We start from the raw sequence: 20398 nt of genomic DNA on the forward strand, positions 1-20398 counted from the left end.
CTTGGCGCACATTTGGAATGATAAGGACAACTGTTTCAAACTCAGCAGTTAGCATTCTGAATGTAAATCAGATGTTTTTGAGTTTGATATATATTAAACATGGAACAATTTGTAAATTTCTGTTTCATTTCTAAAGTTACATACAGCTGGGCATGGAATATAATCAAAGAACAAGTTTTCATATATTACTGCAAAAAAGCGAAGGAAGGCAGAGGCTATTTCTGGCAGCAAGCTTATCACTATCTCTACACTATCACTACAGCTTATAAATTGGACTTTTGATAGACTTTTCAAAAGGAGAAGAGAATTCATAATGGATTACCCTATCAGTGGCTTTTATTAGCTATGATTGTTAACAATAGAACTTCAATGAACATCTTTAATGAATAGAAAGAAGAACAATGGGTTCCTAGCTATCTCTGCCTTGAGTTACTTAAAACATTCTTGGGACATTGGCCTAGCTATTATTGTGTGGGTATAAATCTGCCTTCTCCAAAAGCATATTCTACAGTTTCATGAGCATATAACCCCTCTTATATAGCCTGGGTGGGATCATGGAAGTTATAGTCAACCTCAGCTGAAAGGCATCATGCTAGATAATGCAGGTCTATCTTAAACTCTAATCAACCAATCTGATTCTTGCTTTGCCTTATAGTGCTTCTTGGTGAAAAGGGAAATGATTATTGTGAGTGCCAAACTCCATGCAATTTGACCCGTTACAACAAGGAGCTGTCCATGGTTAAGATCCCCAGCAAGACCTCAGCTAAATACCTTGAGAAGAAGTTTAACAAGTCAGAGAAATATATCTCGTACGTAATCCTGGTTTAAACAGGGGTGGAATAATCATTTTATAAAGTAAAGTAAATCAAACAGAGGTTGTGTAATAACAAAACTTTTAGTGGTTATTGTCAAGTATCAGTTAGGAGTTGTTCTTTCAGGTATCAGTTTTCAGATTTGTTAGATTTCAGAATTTCAGAAGAATGATGTGTTGCTACTAAGGCCACTAAATAAACCACCCAACTGGACTTGGAATCAGAAAAACTTAGGGTTTCCAGAGTATCAAATGAGGTTCAGTGCTAGAAGCAAGTGCCTAATCAAACTTAGGCAGAAGACACAATCTAAAGTCTCCAGTTAAATAAAGGTCAGGAGATCCAGAAGTAGGTATACAGTCAAAACAAGCAGTAAATTAGATGGGTGAAAGATGCAAATGTACTGTTCAGAAGAGATATATTGGAAGTCAAGATTTTACAGGACACTGTATCTTGGGTTTGGTCCCTACAATCAATTGTTGTGTCCTGGTAGGCTATTTTTGCAATCAGTATTCCTTGAAGACAAAGAGCTTTGTACAAATGGCCAACTCAAAATCCACAGCCCCCAAACCCTATGTTTTAGAGACCATTGGTAAAATTATTAGCATGGATCTTCCAGGTTCATTAGAGTCTGCACCTGACTATCAGTTTTGAGAATAGCAATAGTTTCAAAGAGTTACTGCCTTCAAAGCCCTGCCTACATATCATTGTTTATTGTGGGAAACAGAAAGACAGGCTGCCTTTCCCAAGCTGGTACAATTTTGTAGGACTGTAATTTTAAGCATTCTGTGAATTATACCACCAGCATATCTGGAAAGTGCCAGTTTTGAGAAGGGAGATCAAACCTAGTGAGGCATGTCTATTGTTTACTGGGACTTTGTGGCATCTTTCTTCTCCAAGGGAATCAGTGTTGTCTGTAAACAGCTTTTATTCTTAATCACTTGCACATTTGGAACAAGTATTCAGGAAAAAGTGGGTAAGAGAAGAGTGAATATTCTGGTTATCAAGAAACTATAAGGGAGGAATGGGATATATGGGACCCTCTCTACTGTTTGAATTATAGCAGTGGTTTGGTTCAATGGGAATTTCAGGTAAACAACATTGGGAACACTGACATGTTCTCCACCAATTACTAACTCTCAAGGAATGAATTGCTTCCTCTTGATGTCCTCTGGGCTACCTGTTTTCTTTCCTTAGGGAGAATATTCTTGTACTGGATATATTCTTCGAAGCTCTTAACTATGAGACCATTGAGCAGAGGAAAGCATATGAAGTGGCAGCATTACTTGGTGAGTAAATATTCTGTGCATTTACCCAACACAATTGAAACTTGTAGGCAATGTGGAGTTAATCCCAGGGAGCTCCTGTCAATTGGTGAGGAAAGACAGGAAGCAGAAACAAAGCAACAGGGGCACAGGGAGAGAGAAAGAGAGACAAACCTAACAAGCCCTAAGAAATGCCATAGGCAGCAAATGGCTCTCCGTATTATTTTGACAACTGAATAAATCTGATGTAAGAGCCTTTAGCATCTCTGGTTTACACTCTGGTCTACAAGTAGCTCTTGACACACAACCACAATTGAGACCAGAATTTTCATTATTAAGCAAGGGAATTGTTAAGTGAATCACGGCCAATTTTATGACATTTTTTTGCCACTTTCGTTAAGCAAATCGTTGCAGTTGTTAAGTGAATCACATCTATATTAAGCGAATCCAAAGGCTCCCCCAGTGACTTTGCATGTTGGAAACCAGCTGCAAAGATCACAAAACAACCCCATGGGACACTGCAATCATCATAAGTACTTAATTTTGATCACATGACTGTGGGATGCTATGATGGTTATAAGTGTGAGGACCCATTGTTAAGTCAGTTTTTTTCAGTGTTGTGGTAACTTCGAACAGTCGCAAAATAAATGGTTATAAATCAAGGATTACCTGCATTATTATGAGGCTTCTGTGCTGAGCTCAGAAAAAGACTTGATTCCACCAGCTCAGAATTCATGAAGTTTATATGCCAGTCTGTGCAGGGAAAATGGGAACGTTGGAAAATGAAGATCTATCTGCTTGAACCACTTTAAATATTCAAGGTGAATCTATCTGTCAGAAGAGTATCAGCCATGCCCACTATTCTTGTTTTCTCTGTTGGGCTTTATCCAGTCTTGATGTGAAGCTTTCTTAATTAAGGCACAATAAGGCTTATTTGAGATGGCAAGGAGGCTACGGTTCTTAGAAAATAATGAAATAATAAAGGGGGAAAAATGAAACAAAAATGAAACATCTTTTTTTTTGCCAAGCCTGCAAAAAAAGGTGAGACTAGAATCCACAACAGGAAAGTTTCTTGCATCAGATCTTGGATTTATACAGAATTGCACCAATCTCTTAAAGGAGCCATATCTCTCTGTTGCTAATATTTGAAATATTTGTTATTTTATATGGATTTCCATTAATGTATCAAGTCTCTTTCTGGATCCTCTGGCCCTTATTTAGGTATCCTAGGTATGGGATTGCACCTCAAATCATAGAACCAGTAACTGAAACAATATTGAAGAAGATGAGAAAATATGGGTTGCCGTGATAATAGCTCTGGTTTACCGCCCATCCATCTAATAAATATTGGCTTAGGAAGTCAAATCCCAAACCTTGTATGCGGTTTGGGTGAAAAGAAGACAGTTTGAGTTTTGGCTTGTGTGTCCATTTGTTTTGGCTTGTGTGTGCATTTAATCATATCCCCTGTTGTCATGGAGATGTAAGTCTTTTAGTTTCTAAAACATAGACAGAGAGATTTCTTCCTGTTTGTATAGAGATCAACTGTGATATGGCAGGAAAAAGAAGGGGTGTGTATGTTTCTGTGCATACACTTCTACAACAGCTGTAGGGTGTTTTTTTTTCTTTTATTACTTCTTTTCTTTAATCCAACTCATTTATTTAAAAAAAATGACACCAATACCTTATGGCAATCTTGTGCACTGAGATCTTGCTTTGGATAGGCTTTTGACCTGTTAAAATGAGGCATTATGTTCCAGCACCTGGCAGTTTAATTTAGTTTAGCTCTTTGTTAAACTGGTACTACAGAAATAAGAATAGGAACAGGAATGATTGGAATATTGGAGGAAGTAAGTTGAAATTCTAATGAAGAGAAGAAGAATGGCTTTGATCTTGCCCCAGGAGCCAATCAATGCAGAATTTACACAGCTGTAATTGGAAATCTGCTCAAAATATATTTTTATTTACATAGCTGAGGGGCCTAATTTCCAGATAGGGCCTCCCAGTCCCAGCAATTTACTTTGATGTGCACAGGGGTGAAATCTACTTACCTTCCTTACCGGTTCAGAAGTGCATGCGCGTACATGTCACATGCGCACGCATACCCTCTGCGCATGTGCAAAACCTTTCTGCATATATGCAGAGGGTACAAAACACATTACTTCCTGGTTAAAACCAGGAAGTAATGACAGCTGGGCGGATGGGCGGAGCCTTGCACCGTGATTGCTACTGGTTCTCCGAACTACCAGCCAAGATCGCTACCGGATCACGCGATCTGGTCCGAACTGGGAGATTTCACTATTGCACTATTTTGGAGATGTGCACCAAAATAAAAGATTAAAATTTTATTTATTTATTTATTTATTTATTTGATTTTTATACCGCCCTTCTCCCGAAGGACTCAGGGCGGTGTACAGGCAAAATAAAACAAACAATACAAAGTACAATTTAAAATGCGATTTAAAAAACTTATTTAAATTAGCCCGGAAATTTAAAATTTACCATACATTAAAAACCCCATTTAAAATTGATAAAAATTTGACATTAAAATTCAATTCAAGCCAGCCCCGCGCGGATGAAAAGGTGTGTCTTCAGTTCGCGGCGGAAAGTCCGAAGGTCAGGTATTTGGCGTAAACCCGGGGGAAGCTCGTTCCAGAGTGTGGGAGCCCCCACAGAGAAGGACCTTCCCCTGGGGGCCGCCAGCCAACATTGTTTGGCGGACGGCACCCTGAGAAGTCCCTCTCTGTGAGAGCGTACGGGTCGGTGGGAGGCATGTGGTAACAGCAGGCGGTCCCGTAAGTACCCAGGCCCTAAGCCATGGAGCGCTTTAAAGGTCGTAACCAACACCTTAAAGTGCACTCGAAAGGCCACAGGTAGCCAGTGCAGTCTGCGCAGGAGCGGTGTTACATGGGAGCTGCGCGTTTATTTGTTTATTTCTGTTTATTATTAAATGTTTATTTCTGTTTTTTCCTCTTTCTTCCCCAGGTGATATTGGGGGTCAGATGGGTCTTTTTATTGGTGCTAGTATCCTCACCATTCTGGAAGTATTTGACTATATTTATGAGGTAAGTTGCACTTCCAGCCCTTTCCGTGAAGTAGCAAATAATGTAGTCCAGTGGCCATGTATTTTCATGTTATGTTAACATGAACTTGTGTGTGTGCGTATGGTACCTTGGTACTCAATCACTCTGAAACTCATTGAATTGGGTACTCAACACACACACACACACACACACACACACACACATTCCAGTGGTTAAGGCAGAACCACAGCCTAAGGTTTTATCTGATTTGGGATAAAGTGATGACGGGTTAGAGGCTGTTATGAAAATTTTGGGTATGTTGAACCTATCTGAAGGATTAAGCAGCTTTTATCTTTGCTTTGCTTTTCATCATTTGGCATCAGAAAATTGCATCTGTCCAAAGGCATGCAGAAAGAGAACAGGAAAAGGTGTCCAGGAGCTCTAAGCAGCCTGTGGATTATCCCCTCCTGCTTTGCAGAATTGTTATAAGAAGGCATGTACCTTGCTAGGCTGGTAGCTGTTAACATTTGCTCACACTCGGTGATTAAGGGGAGAGGGGTTGCAGCATAGATAGAAAGCAATACCACAACTGCTACCTGTTTTCTAAGCTACCACTACTGATTTGGGGGTGTTTTCCTTGCTTCTTCTGGATGCCTACCACCAACAACAGCAAATAGCACGATCCTCATGTTGAATGCCTCATGCTTTCACCATCTGAGGTACCAGATTATGCAGAGAGAAAGGGATAAAAACTGACCCAGAGTTATCCATTAAGATTATGTTGCTGGAGTGAAGATTGAATTTGGATTTTCCTAATCCACATGAAGCACCTTAATGCCAACATCACACAAGGGATTCCTTTCTACAAGTGTGATGGGTGTAGTTTTCTCATTATTGTCCACATGGAATAAAAGAGTTTTCTGCATGGAGATGGTGGGACTTGAACCTGAAATCTACTTTATGAAAAGCAGGGATTCTTATATGCAGAAGTAATCCCCTTTCAAATCTCACAGTGTTATTCTTGTGGAAGAATGACTATACATTGCTTAGGATCCTGGAGAAAAAGTGTGATATAAATTTAACAAAAGAAGAAGTGAATAATAAATAAACCTTGGAAGGAAAAAGTGACTTGGGATCTTGGTTCCCAGATCTATGGCTGGCTCTCTCCATACTGGGGAATCCTCAAAAAGACACAGTTTAGGGTTGGGGTAAGATATACCAGTAGCCAAAACGTCCTAACCTTACTATATACAACCAGCCCAATGAAAAGTAGAATTTGAGCTAGCCTTTTGGCTGGCATCAAATTTTTCCCTGCAAGCAAAAGCAAAAGAAGCAAAAATGAATAAATACTACTCCAAAAAATGGGTATCCATTTTTCAGGTCTTGTTCCTGGACTGCAGTTAGTTGGATGCTCAAACATAGTATGGGGTAGGACCTCTCCAGCGCATAGGGCCTGTTAAACAAAGCAGTTTCTGGGAACAGATTAGAAAATCATAGCATGATTCACTTGGTTGAATTTGGCAAGAGAACCTGTTTTGCATACAGGTTTGCCTTGCAACATCTGCCTTTCTCAGAGATAATTCAGATGCAGGGCTTTGAAAAATGCCTTCCCCCCTCCCCCCCCCTTTTTTTTTCCTGGTTAAATTAATATAATTATCTCTGGAAAGTTATCCAAAACCAAGATAATAATCGTTTGCTGAAAATTGCCCTCATGAGAGTATGGAAAGAAGAATTTCACAACATTAAAATTAAATTTTAGCATTGTTCTTTTTATTTTTATTTTTAAACAAAATGTATTTCTAGGCTTTTTAGAAAGCAAGAGCAGCCTTAGAAGTAGGTGAACAAAGCTGAATAAAATTTTAAATTAAAAAAAAAAAGAGTACTGGGTCAGACTTCTTATGCAAACAGACTTCACTGCCCCTAAATTTACTACATGGATTAAGAATTAATAATTAATCCAGCATAGTGCTGTGCAAAGAAGAGGACCTCTCTTTCTGCTGCCAGAGGATTTGGGATGTATCAGATTTTTACTGGAACTGAGGATCTTATCCTTTCTCCGATTTCTTTTAGCTGATCAAAGAGAAACTGTTTGATCTTCTTGGCCCAGAGGAGGAAGAAGGAAGCCATGATGAGAATGTGGTAAGTAGGCCCACATCCCTGCCAGGACTGACAAGAGCAGAAGCCAACATATAGCAAGCACATTGGCATATTCCTTGGCAGAGTCTATTTTCAATCTGGCAGGGGAGATGACCTTAATTTCTGCACAGAGTGGCACCGGGCCTCGAGTTTATGCTTTCTGCTTCAGTAGTTTATCCTCCAATCTCAGATGCAGCAGCTTTTTGTAGCTATTTGTATGCAGAAGGCAAAGTCATTTGCATTTACTCAGAGGGTCCTTTTTTAAATTCACATTGTACAGATTGACTTCTGGCTTGACAAAAAAGCTCTGAGTGAGCCCTGGAGCAAATGGTTAATCAGTTAATTAAATAAGGGATGGGCAGAAGTTAGCTCTGGATAGCTTTATTTCTAGATCTCCAGTTGCCTTGCATTGGCTTGGCAAGGATTTCTGAATAATAGATCCCATTTCTGCCCTATGTAATGCTACTTAAATGAAGAAACCTTCCAAAAGGTGGATTCCTGAGAGCCAATTGAAATTATCATTTTGCACCACTTTGTGATTAGCTCTGATCCTGATTGATTCCATAAAATCTTCTCTTAAGGCAAGCTGACTCGTTTTTTTTTTTCTGATACTCCTAGGATTTATTGCTTCAAAATTGGAAATTTCCTTTGAATTACTAAAACTCTGCAAAACTTGTAGAGAATACATTTTCCCATTGGCAGAACTCTTGAGTCGCCCTGGGTCTTAGGTTCCCCACCTCCAGCCCATCCCCAGCCAATAGAAGTTCCATGCCTGGAGCTTGTGTCTACCATATGCATTAGTTAAAATCCCCTTCCCCCATTTTCAATGGATTGCAAAATTGCAGGCATGGCAACATTTCACCTTCATAGCTCACAGGGGGGGGGTGTTAAATGTCACAGAGGAATGGAAGCAAAGCATGTAGAAAGCTTTTGGAAAATTTTAATGCTTACTGTTTATTATACAATTTATTTTATTTCCTTTTTGCATGGACAGTGGCTATACGAGTGTGAGGGGGATTATTGCTCAGTGCATTAGATACCAATAGCATGAAATTCTTTGGAGTCTCCCCTTGAAGGGAAAAGGTGAAACTTGATTAGCTCCTGATGTTCCCTGTATGTTGCCGGCTTTTGAGATTGACAAATGTGAACATTCAGACAGCTTTGTTAAGGGGATTAGAGGAGGTAGAAACATTAGCAATATGGAAATGGGTGAGGAGTAAAGGAACAGTTAAAATTAGACTTTTTAAATCAAGTCCCTGAACTCCAATGGCTATTTAATTCCACCTCCAATTCCAAAACGAGGCTTTTCTTACTATCTTCAATTACCGTAACTGATCTCATAATCAACAAAATAAATGCTGCAGATCGGAAGTGTGCCCGCATGATTTAAAATGACCACTTTATCTTATTGCTTCACAAACAGTTATTTCAAAATAATTTTATTAACTTATTCGTTAGAAGTCTGCCTTATTCAAAAGATTTTGACTTTCAATGGTAAGGCATCTTATTGTTGGTTGTTTTGTTTGTTTTAAGTGCATCCTAAAGGAAAAAGAGATACACGTGTCTCTTTGGTAGGCTACCAAATCTGGTGTGCAAAACTCCAGATAATTATCAGATGTCCAAAATTTTAACTATTTGCTGCCATTATTGGTTGTCTGGATTTTTACAGCCCAGATGCAATATTCCTGCTCCTTTCCCTCCTCTTCTAACAACCTGATTTGTTATAGGCAGGGCTTTAGCAATCTTACAGTTGTCATCATTGCAAGAAAGAAATTAAGAATACCTTAAAAGATAAATGTAAAGGTTTCCCCTGCCAGTCGTGTCTGACTCTAAGGGGCGGTGCTCATCTCCGACGATTCACAGCCAAGGAGCCAGCGTTGTCCGAAGACGCTTCTGTGGTCATGTGGCCAGCATGACTATGTGCCGAAGGTACACAGAACACTGTTACTTTCCCACCGAAGTGGTACCTATTTATCTACTTGCATTTACAAGCTTTTGAACTGCTAGGTTGGCAGGAGCTGGGGCCAGTAATGGAAGCTCACTCTGTCACACAGTACTTGGTCTCAAACTGCCAATCTTCCGGTCAACAAGCCCAACGTCTTAACCGCTTGGCCACTGTGCCCCTCTAAGCATACTTTATCGGCTACAAAGAGTGATTCTTTTTATGCAACAAAAACAGTGAAATTGGATATTGTAATTTTGTGTACGTCTTATCTGAGAGTAAGTTCTATTGAACTTAACAGAATTCATTTATGAGGAAACAATTGCAACATAATTCAATCTTTATTTGGGAGTGTTTTTAATTGGGTTTAAGAAGGCATATGACTTTAGTCTTTGAAATCCTAAAAAAAATTGTTTTTCAAAATTTTACACTTTCTTCCTCCCCCCAATGAATCCTATTTCAAATTTCAAAGTGTAATTGTTTCCAATGTCAAGCTTCACGGATATTTGTCTTCATTTGTGTGTGCGTGTGTGAGTGTCTACATGCATGTGCATGTGCATAGGTGTATATAAACCTAGCCCAAATTAAATTCTTTCACATTCCATTGATTTTAATGAGATAAATTAAAGAAGTGTTGTAACTCCCATACCAATATGAACAAGATTTAAACATTTTAAATGCATGCGTTCATGCATTTTTGCACAAATATATGTTGTGTCATTAATAAGCCGTGTCCGTACAAATACAGAATGTGATTCCCTCAGCCATCAAAACCCTTTCTGAATTTTTCCTTGGGGCTTTCAGGATTCACCATTTGAAAATGGTAGGTTGAAACAAACTTGTATTTTGAGAACCGTCATGTTTAGGCAATTTATTAGGACAAGTCAGAAGTTGTAGAATAGTGTGCAAGCTTTTACATTCTCCATAAAATTTAATAAGCAAGACAGTAAGCAAATAAACCCTGGATGGAATGTGGGGAGAAGTAGCTGGTGTTGGAGCCATCAGATCTGAATTTTATCACAACTTGAGAAAAATATGAGAGGACTAGCTTAATATAAATGGGAAATCAGCTTTATTTATATCCTTGAAATGCCTATCTTTTTGGCCTGTTGTAGTAGGATATTAAAACTGCATATAGTGATTTTAATAATACCTTGCATTTCTGCAACATAGCAAAGGTCCTACAATATTGTATCTCTGAAAGTTATGCCAATACTGTTATCTTGGAGGTAGACAGCTAAGGCCAGAAGAGGAATGACTGCCTAAAACTATTTAGTGAGTTCTTAATTGAGGTAAGATTTGAAGAATGGACTTGTCCGCTTATTCTCCTTTGGTCGTCTTCCTTTTTTCTGTTCACAGAGCACGTGTGAGCCCTTGTCAAACCACTCTGATCCCACGAGCCACACTGTGACAGTCCCACTGCAGACAACACTTGGCACGTTGGAAGAAATTGCGTGCTGACAATGCTTCCTCAGCACTATGGATGGCAGAACCTACAAAAGCCAGGGAATCCTACTCAGGCTCACTAACAGGGTGGGGGAACCACTGAGGAATTCGCTATGCATCCAATTGTTCTCTTTCTCTCTTCTTGTCAAAATCAGTGAAAGATTTCATGGACTCAGTTGCATCAGCCTGTCCTACCAGGATGAGTGGAGGAGGGTGTAGGAAGGGGCAAGATTTATCTCCACCAGCGGACAACACATCTCAGTTTCTGAACTGGAGAAGTGTGATGACCAAGAAACCATTCCTTCATAGACAGCCTACAAGTTATACAAAAGAAGCCTGCATGCCAATCCTTTTGATGGCAGTCTCACTTTTTCCTTGCAAGCCATGTCTCCATCCAACAACTGCTCCCTTTTTCTTTTTCTTTTGCCACAACAAAAGTGGAAGTCATGGCACAGACTTTCCTGCTCAAGAGTTTATCATTGTTTAACAACATCACTGCTGAGTTAGAAACAAGCAATGGTCCATTTTTGAGCAAGGGTCACCATTCTTTTTTGTTGTATGCTAAATGTGACAGGGTCTCAGAAGTTCTGGTCAAATCGTTGGGTGAGCCAGATCTTTTATGACCAAGGTGAGCATGTTCAAATAGAATGGCTCACCTTACGTACCATTATAGACCACTTCCTAAATGCAGGCACTCATGAATGCACCAGCCCCATTGACACTAGTTAGCCATACAGCTACTGTCTTGTCTAGATTGGCGTGTAATGCAACATATGTGTGTCCCAGGATTGGGGGAGGTGGGGTCCAGTTACCTTTTTGACTTGCCCTGCTTCCCCATTCTTAACAGCACTATTAAAAGTGATCTTGTGGAAGGGGATAAACTGTCATTTCTGCTTATTCCACCTCTGTGGATGTTTTACTTCAACTTGGGAACTACCAGCATTAAAAAGAGTTTAAAAATATATATATATATATGTCCTTTTAGGCTATTTATGAGCAATGTTTTAGCAGTTTCCAGAATGATAACTCTGGTGGGTTGTGTAAGTCATTTCGAGGACCATTGACTGGGCCCAAATCTTTGGTTTGCACAATACATGTAAAATACTCACATAAACTAGATTCATACAACATATTAAGTCACAACATGGATGTCTAGTTTATAGTTCAGGATATGCCCAATCAGCCTGTTAAAGTAAACCACACAATTTTTATGGACTATACTTTATAATATCTCTACAATATTATCTTGAGATAGATTACATGTAGATTTCTAGAATGAGTAGTTGGTGAGGCTAAATGGAAACTAAATGCAGAAGATTCAAGCAATTATAATTATGGGGGTAGTTATTTGCACATTTGTCTTCGGTGTAGAAATTGTGTATCCTATGCAGAATGTAGTAAAATAGCATTTTTAAACAATGGCATAGGTGACATCGGAAGATAAGTAATAGATCATTCATATTATGAATGATGCTATTAAGTTCTGTAATGCTCTTCCTAAAATAAATACTGAGACACTGTGCTTACAAATATTTATCAACTGATCAATGAAATATGTAGTATCTTTGCCACTCGACAGACTGCAAATGTAAACAAGAGTGCAGTTATCATTGTCTGCATCTTCTGCATTTTATTTTCTTCCAACCACAGTGTTTTCTATTTCCACCGATGCCTTCAGTTAAATATGTGCATATTTGAATCTCACACTATACTGTAGGTATCTAATGAAACAGACTTACTCTGCAAAATCTAATGTCACATTGTTTTAGCATTTTGGTTGCTTTTTGTCCATTTTTTTTTCCTGAGCAGTCCTGCAGCCAGACACAATGAAGATACTGCTAACTAATGACATCTTCCTGGCTGTGTGAGAGCCCACTATACACCCCCCCCCCATGTGGATGTTATTATTTTATTTATAAGTTCCAGCAGGATCTACACCGTAGCACTTTCTATATAGTACAAAGCTCCCTAATGACTGCTTGATGAGCATATGATCAGTAGACAGTGTTAACATCCACACTGAATCTAATCTGCTTGGAATGCAAATTATTTCCAGGGAAGAATAAAACTAGCATGCTTATCATGATCTCACTGAGAGCAGTTGCAAAACAACTTCACTAGAAGTGTAGGTGTGGCCACAAGCCAGAGATGAATTCTTATTCCGGTCAGAGACAGAACATGGCTTTGGCTCTGAAGGAACCTATTACCTATGATATATGCTACTTTATTGCAAGAGCGGTGAACATTTATCTATGGGATGGAGAAGGGACTGGGAAGTGGAAAAAAAGCCAATGCTGAGACGTGTGTGACATCATCATGTACTGTAAATACTGTGAATGACATCTTGAGGTCAGGCGTCAAAATAGATACATCTAGGTAATGGTGGCATTTGCATAACAATGCATCCTTTTTCAATCGTGTTTTCCTGCGAATATTGCTGCCTCTGCCTTTAAGAGTCTCACGGGAACATCACTTTTAAACACAGAAATTACATCATCTCATCTTCAAATTTATGAGCTGACGCTGAGCCATATATCTTGAAACCAAGGAAAATTGTATTGGTGCGTGTGTTACAAGAAGCAATACATAGTTACATGTTTTTAGTTTTATATCTGGCACGTTATTCCACGTTTTTGTTCCCAATCAGTCTCTGGTTTAAGTCTTTGCCCTAATTCGCTCCAAAACAAAACAAAATGGTGGATGTGGCAAGAATGGTCCCACCTAGTAAAAGGGTCTGTGGGTGCTTTTGGGTCATAAATGGGCAAGAAGCATGCGGTGTGGGGCAAGAAGATCAAGATGCCTTCCTGCTGCCACCTTCCCTCTGGTGCAGTGTTTCTCAACTTTGGCATCTTTAAGACATCAATTCACAAAATCCCATACTGCTCTGGTGCTTTGCCTATGACAGTTTCATAAGTGGATCTTACCAGCTAATCAAAGGATAATCTGGTTAGTTTTAAAGTACTTATATAAATTTCCAAGGATTTTCTGTGCAAAAGTCTCCTGGCAGTTCCCTACTCTGTCTCCCTCTCCTGCCTTCTTCCCTTTCTCTTTCTCTTTCTCTCTCTTCTCTCTTTCTCTCTCTCTCTCTCTCTTTTTCTCTCAGGCAGAATCATTCTAGTCAAACAAATGAAAAGCTGAGGATAGGCACTGCTGTGAGATGCTACATCCAATTCCAAGCCAATTAGCAGGGTTCTGTTTTCATTCTACCAAAGCTCTATCCAACAATAACAACAGCAAAATCTAAAGTCAGATTTCAGTGCAGCTGTCAGAAGAATTCAGCTACGTCCATTTATCTTCATTGCCTTTACATTACAGACTAAGCATAGTGTGGGAAAACTGGCCACCTCCCTGTGTTGAACCTAGGTAATATATTAACAGATAAGTGGGTCGAAAAGGCCATCTTCTTATGACTCAAAAAGCAAGCAAGAAAGAATTTGTTCTGTTTCCAAAGCTCTCTTCAGAGATTTAACTCCATTTCAAGAAAGCGGGTCGTATATGCAGTGAACAGGTCAACTAGGTCTTAGAAAAATGCCAAGGAAAACATAAAGAGGAATTTGCAAAATTGGTAACTATGAATTTGATCTACAAAACATTCTGTCCAGCTGTGGAGATGCCAATACATTCCTTAATGTAACTTTTAAGGAAATAACATCGTAAACAAGAGGGGGAAAACATTTTAGACAACTTCAGTTCCCAGATATTTGAAGGATCTAATTATAAGTTCCTCAAGCTGTAAGACAGATGGAATCCCATTTCCTAGCTCCTACTTTGCTTTTACATTGGACCCTCCTTTGGGACATATCTGGAAGCAAGTGGAGTGCTCAGTGCTAGCAGGCTGGTTTTTCTCTTCTTCTAAAACAAGCAACAGCAGGGGTGGGTTCCAAATTTTTTTACTATTGGTTCTGTGGGCATGGCTTATTTGGTGGGCGTGGCTTGGTACTGAGGGCAAGATGGGTCGGCACCTTGCTGAGTGACATCAAGTTGGTCACACCCACTCAGTCACATGACCAATGCTGCAGAAACGGCGATTTCTCCCGGGGGACAGCCAGAACTTCGCTGCCTCCTCTTTTCCTCAGAGGAGCTGCCTCCAAGTCCTTGCGAGGGGACACACATATACACACACACACACACACACACAAAACACAACGCAACAGACTCACACACAATGTAAAAGCAGCTGCACTTCACCCAAAATGGCCCCTGCAACAAGCAGGAACCTCACACAGCCACAAAAAGTTCAAAAACCAACTTTCACACTTTACACACATACAACACAACACAACACAACTGACTCACACACAATGTAAAAGCAGCTGCACTTCACCCAAAATGGCCCCTGCAACAGCAGGAACCTCACACAGCCACAAAAAGCTCAAAAACCAACTTTCACATTACACACACAACACAACACAACTGACTCATACACACACACAAAATGCCACATACAGCTTTGTGAGATTCTATGTGTTTGTGTAGTTAAGAGTAAAACACTACAGAAACACACCAAATCTCAGAAAGCTGCACAAATATTTTATTATTTTATTTTATTTATACTTTTTAGCTCAGGGGTCTCCAACCTTAATAACTTTAAGGTTTGTGGACTTCAACTCCCAGAGTTCCTTAGCCAGCAAAGGCATTGAGGAGATGGATGGCAGGCAGGCAGGCAGTAAGATTCAGTTGCTAGCTGATGCAACTGATGTAAAGCATGGCTTTGCCAGCCGGAAAGAAGCTGTAATTAGGTAAGTGAGGAGGGGGGATTGGGTGGGCCAGAGGAAAAAAAGATTTTAAAAGGCTCCTCTGATGATCCCAGCTGAAGTTGCTTAATAGCAGCCCAGAATCTCTTAACTCAGCTGGGATCACAAGAGGAGCCTTTTAAAACCTTTTGTTTTAACAACCTCTTTGGCCAAAGAAGTTATTTTTTAAAAAAACTTTTAAAGGGTTCTGATGATCCCTGCTGAGCTGCGTGATCATCAGAGGTTTTTTTTTTTACTTTTAAAAGCCTTTTTTTTTTGGCTGAAGAAAAGATGCTTTTAAAAGTTAAAAAAAAACACCTCTGATGACCGGGGGACCAGTTCGGGGGCGTGGCCAGCCACCATTACTACCGTTTCTCCGAATGTCCGCAGATTTTTACTACCGGTTCTGCAGAACCAGAGTGAACCGGGAGCAAACCACCACTGAGCAACAGGTGTGTGAAAGGGCTTCTAAAGATGGATCCCACCCAACTCTCCTACTTGGAACTCAACAAAACATGGTTGAGAACATTCTGACCTACAAGTGTGTCTCAAGGTTCTAAAGTAAAAATGACACACTTTCCATCTCCAAACTAAAGCTTGTATGTCTATGGAGATTCTCGGTCATCCAGGTCACGGTTATCTCAAAGGTGCATTTTCAAAAGACAACTGGATTATGTTTTTTTCCTCAAGGAAATTGTCTTTTGAAAACACACCTTTGGGTAAAACTCCTATGGCACTTTCCTGGGGGCCATTTAATAATTTCCTATTACCCACATGTTGCTGTGACACTTATTTAAATAAATGATATATTGCTAGATAATAAAGAACCTCTGTTCACATTCTGACTATCTTTCCCCAATGAATTAAAAGTTCAGGTTTTTATTCCACTAATTTTATTCACTTCTACAAGAGCCTCATTATGTGGATGTTGCTATTATTCATATGGTGCAAGCAAAGAATGATTATTTTACTGCCCATTCCAGGAACAGATCACTGATGGAAAGCCGCTCCTTTACTGTAATTAGGCCCTTGTTAGTTCAGGCAATCTAGAATTGCATGCAGGTAGATCAATGAGTAATACGGCACAAAAGAGTAATAGGGAGAATGACATACCTCAGCTGCATCTGGCATAGGATGCAGGTGAGCTATTGGAAGAAGGAAGTTCTTGTACCTCACAGTTGGGGGCAAAGAGCAATTTTTTCTGACTCCATAAGTAAAATGGGAAGGTATACAAAACATAGTTCGATGAAATGGATATTTTTAAAAAATTTTAAAGCCTGCGAGAATTAAAAATACAAAACATAGTTCAATGAAATGGATATTTTTTTAAAAATTTAAAGCCTGCGAGAATTAAAAACTAAGGCTGACTGTTAAAGTTTCCTGCATGCTCTTTTATTGGATTGTTTATTTAGACATACATATGCCTAAATAAACGGGATGTGGTGGCTCAGTGGCTAAGAGGCTGAGCTTGTCGATTGAAAGATCGGCAAGTTCAGTGGTTCAAATCCCTAGCGCCACGTAACGGGGTAAGCTCCCACTCCTTGTCCCAGCTTCTGCCAACCTAGCAGTTTGAAAGCATTTTAAAAAATGCAAGTAGAAAAATAGGGGCCACCTTTGGTGGGAAGGTAACAGCGTTCCGTGCGCCTTTGGCGTTTAGTCATGCCAGCCCCATGACCACGGAGACGTCTTCGGACAGCGCTGGCTCTTCGGCTTTGAAAGAGATGAGCACCGCCCCCTAGAGTCGGGAACAACTAGCACATACGTGCAAGGGGAACATTTACCTTTACCTTTTATGCCTAAATATCCATTTGGGGATGGGATATAAAGATAAATCTGTTGTGGGGTAGGCAGAACGCTCCAAGTGCCTACCAATTTATTATATCTTTAATTACATATTTATTGCAGGCTACTTATTTATAAGGTTAAAGGTAAGACTTGCTCATTTCTATGTCATATGGGGAGACTGGAGCAGCAAATTTAATGCCAGGTGAAGAATTTTACAATTTATATTTCTCTCAGCCCAATCTGACCATTTGAATATTACATTGTAGTAATTTGGCAAGTGGTGCAAATATGAGCTTTCTGAAAACCGTGGGGTACAATTCCTCTTCGTTTTATTTATTAAATTTCTATTCTGCCCATCTCACTTAAGTGACTCTATCATTTCCTATTAGGACTTCAGCCTTTGTTCCAAAAAGTTGCTTTGTGTAAATATAACACTACAATTCTTTAACATGGCCACTTCTTTTCTTGGGATCCATCGCAGGTGCAGAGGTGATTTTAGAAGAAAGATGTGTCTGGTTCAAACTGCAGGCAGCACTAGGTTTGCACTTCCACATATCCCAAAGCCAATCTGATTCACCCCACAGTCCTATTATTTATCAGACTTTTGTTATTCTAGTAAACATTTAGTTTCCTTTGACATCAGATCCCTTCTGGAATTCTCCAAACCAGGTTCTTGAATTACCAAACCAGGATAAAGTCCCCACTACGTCATCTAACCCCAAGATCATGTCTTATCGTTGAAGCACTCCTCACTAGTCACAGCAACCCTTAAAATGTCATGTGAATGCTTCCCCTACCCACCCCATGATCCAGACTCATTAAAAAGGCCATTAGTTTCATGCAGCCAATTTAAACTCCCAATATGAAATCCTCTCTGTCCCACTATTCTTGGAAAGTAAATTAGAGAAACATAAAACACCGTGATTAGAGATGCCCAAATGTTTAATCAAATAATGAGTTTTTAAGTGAAGAATGGGGAAAACAGAAATAGGGAGGCTGTATTCTGAATGTTCTTTCATAGACACGTATTGCCCCCTATAGGAACTGGTGTCACCTTCAGAATCATGTAGCAGAAAAGCTCATCAGGTGTTTTTTGTTTTTGTTTTTGTTTTGCTTTACCTGTTTTACCGCCATCCTCTTAACCCCAAGCATTTATTTATTTTATTTATTTATTTATTTATTATTTAGATTTTTATACCGCCCTTCTCCCGAAGGACTCATGATTTCTATGATGCATGGCTTGCTTTAAAAAAGCATGAAGACGAACTCTTGTTGAATACTAGAAATTGCTGATGAAAATAATAATATAATAAAGAAAAGAAAATCTTATAAGGCAAAGCAGGTGCAAAATGAACAGCAACGCTGGTTTTCTATTGCTCTTGCTTTGTCTTGGAGAAGGAAGCTGCAATGCCAGCCCTACCCTTGGGCCATCTGGTCACAAATGCTGGGGAGGCAAGGTTTGCAGAAGTTGTTCACCACTACCCGAATATAAACAAGAGTAGGCTGCATGTAAAATACACTTCAGGATTAAATTCAGCAAAAGTAAAAAGAGGGAGAGAGAGAGAATTGTAATAAGCATAGATAATAATATTGTAATTTGCAGGAAATATTTATGTTGACGGTTATCGCAGATCTTTTGGTTTGGAGAATTTGTATTTCAAGAAGTATTATTACAAGCAGTGGGAGCTCTGCTGCTCTGTTGAATCAGAAACAAGATTTTCCTCTTAAGATGTCTGTCTCACTGCATATTTGATGCAACTATGTATCTTAACATGATTGTTGTGGTTTTAAGCTGGTCTGTGTCAGTGGCTCTCAGACAGCAGTGCAATCCATAAAACAATAAAACGGTGAACCCTCCTTTAAATCGAGTTTAACTCTTATTGGCTGTGCGGTCATATGGATGAGGTTTGCTCAGGAACAACGTAGAAATGGTTTATCGTTCCCTTCTTCTAGGATGTTAGTCTAGTTTACAATCCTAGGCTTTTCTTTGGGCCATCCAGCCCCAAAAATACAACAAGAAAAGCATTTGGCTTCAAAATAACAAATCCTTGTCTCCAGCATCCATAGTGAATTAAGGAGATGTGGCACCATTTTTTCCTGACAATATCCAAAAGATGCTTTCAGGCAGAAGGTTTGGTAAATTATGTACTAAGGAACACATTGTCCGACTGCTCTGTTCTCTCAGCAGTGTTACCTGAAGGGACTGCTTCATCTCAGGGAGATGCATTTTCATACCTGATTTCTTATAAAACTGCATTTTCTCCAGCTGAGCTAAGAGATCTGTCAAAGAGGCTTTGGATTTAGGAAAGAGCTGTGAGGTCCAACTAATCTGTTCACTTCTTTGTGACACTGATGAATAGGACCCTGTAAACTGAGCGAAGCAGCATTGAGACTGGATTAATCTTCTGTTCCTTTTCAACATAGGATCCCTCGCTATTTTAACACATTCAAGGACATTTTTCTTTATCTCTAGAGGAATTTTTGTTTTCAGGAAAGACAAAGTAACTCTCCAGCTCTATTATGAGCCATATGCAAGAATTGCAATTCTGGGGAGAGGACTGAATTAATCAACACTACAGAGATTTATCTCTGTTGAGATTTCTGTTTTTCTTTTGAACCATGTGCAAGGCAGATCCACACACATTTCTTTGGGAATAAAAGGAATGAAAGAATGAGAATGTTGATTATGATTCTTAGCATTCCACAGTGGGCATATATGATGGAAATTGGACTTTACTAACATCTTGTAGGCTGCAGATTTTCTGCCTCTGCAACATCTGTGATTCTCCAGCTGGAGTCCCAAGAGTTTGCCTTACAATAACTATCCACTGCCAGAATAGAATATTTCAAAAAGAGCCTTTTCATTGTTGGTAAGCTGGAAGTTTGCCAGAAATGTTTGGAGGAAAAATCTGTTTGGTTTCTGTTATTTAGATCAATTTGGTAGCCCTCTATGGGCAAAGGGTGCAGAAGTGATGGGAAGTCCTCAACTTACAATTACAATTGCAACCAGAATTTCTGTTGCTAAGTAAGGTAGTTGTTCAGTGAGCTGTGTCTGATTTTATAACTGTTTATCATAGTTGTTAAGTGAATCGTGGAAGTTGTTAGGTGAATCACACAGCCTTTCAGTGTATCCAACTTCTGAGTTTGTGGGAAACTGACTGAGATGGTCACAAATCATGATCAAGTGACCCCAGGACACTGCAATTGGTGTAAATAGATGCTGATTGCCAAGCACCCAAATTTTAATCACATGGCCATGGGG

General features: G+C 39.5%; 1 protein-coding gene across 5 annotated transcripts in view; it reads left to right on the forward strand.

Annotated features, from left to right (window-relative positions):
• Positions 1-20398, forward strand: part of PRR29 (proline rich 29) — a 709947-nt gene that overhangs the window by 671410 nt on the left and 18139 nt on the right. For 3 of the 5 annotated variants that reach the window (XM_058180923.1, XM_058180921.1, XM_058180922.1), the window contains exons 6-9: positions 656-809; positions 2007-2098; positions 5057-5136; positions 7165-7233. In XM_058180923.1, the coding sequence (XP_058036906.1) occupies positions 656-809; positions 2007-2098; positions 5057-5136; positions 7165-7233 (395 nt within the window). Of the gene's footprint in view, positions 1-655; positions 810-2006; positions 2099-5056; positions 5137-7164; positions 7234-10531; positions 15378-20398 lie in introns of those variants that run through there. The other 2 variants (XM_058180924.1, XM_058180925.1) reach the window with 2 other exon arrangements.

The sequence above is a fragment of the Ahaetulla prasina genome, chromosome 4, assembly GCF_028640845.1.
Source record: "Ahaetulla prasina isolate Xishuangbanna chromosome 4, ASM2864084v1, whole genome shotgun sequence".
Lineage (NCBI taxonomy): Eukaryota > Metazoa > Chordata > Lepidosauria > Squamata > Colubridae > Ahaetulla > Ahaetulla prasina.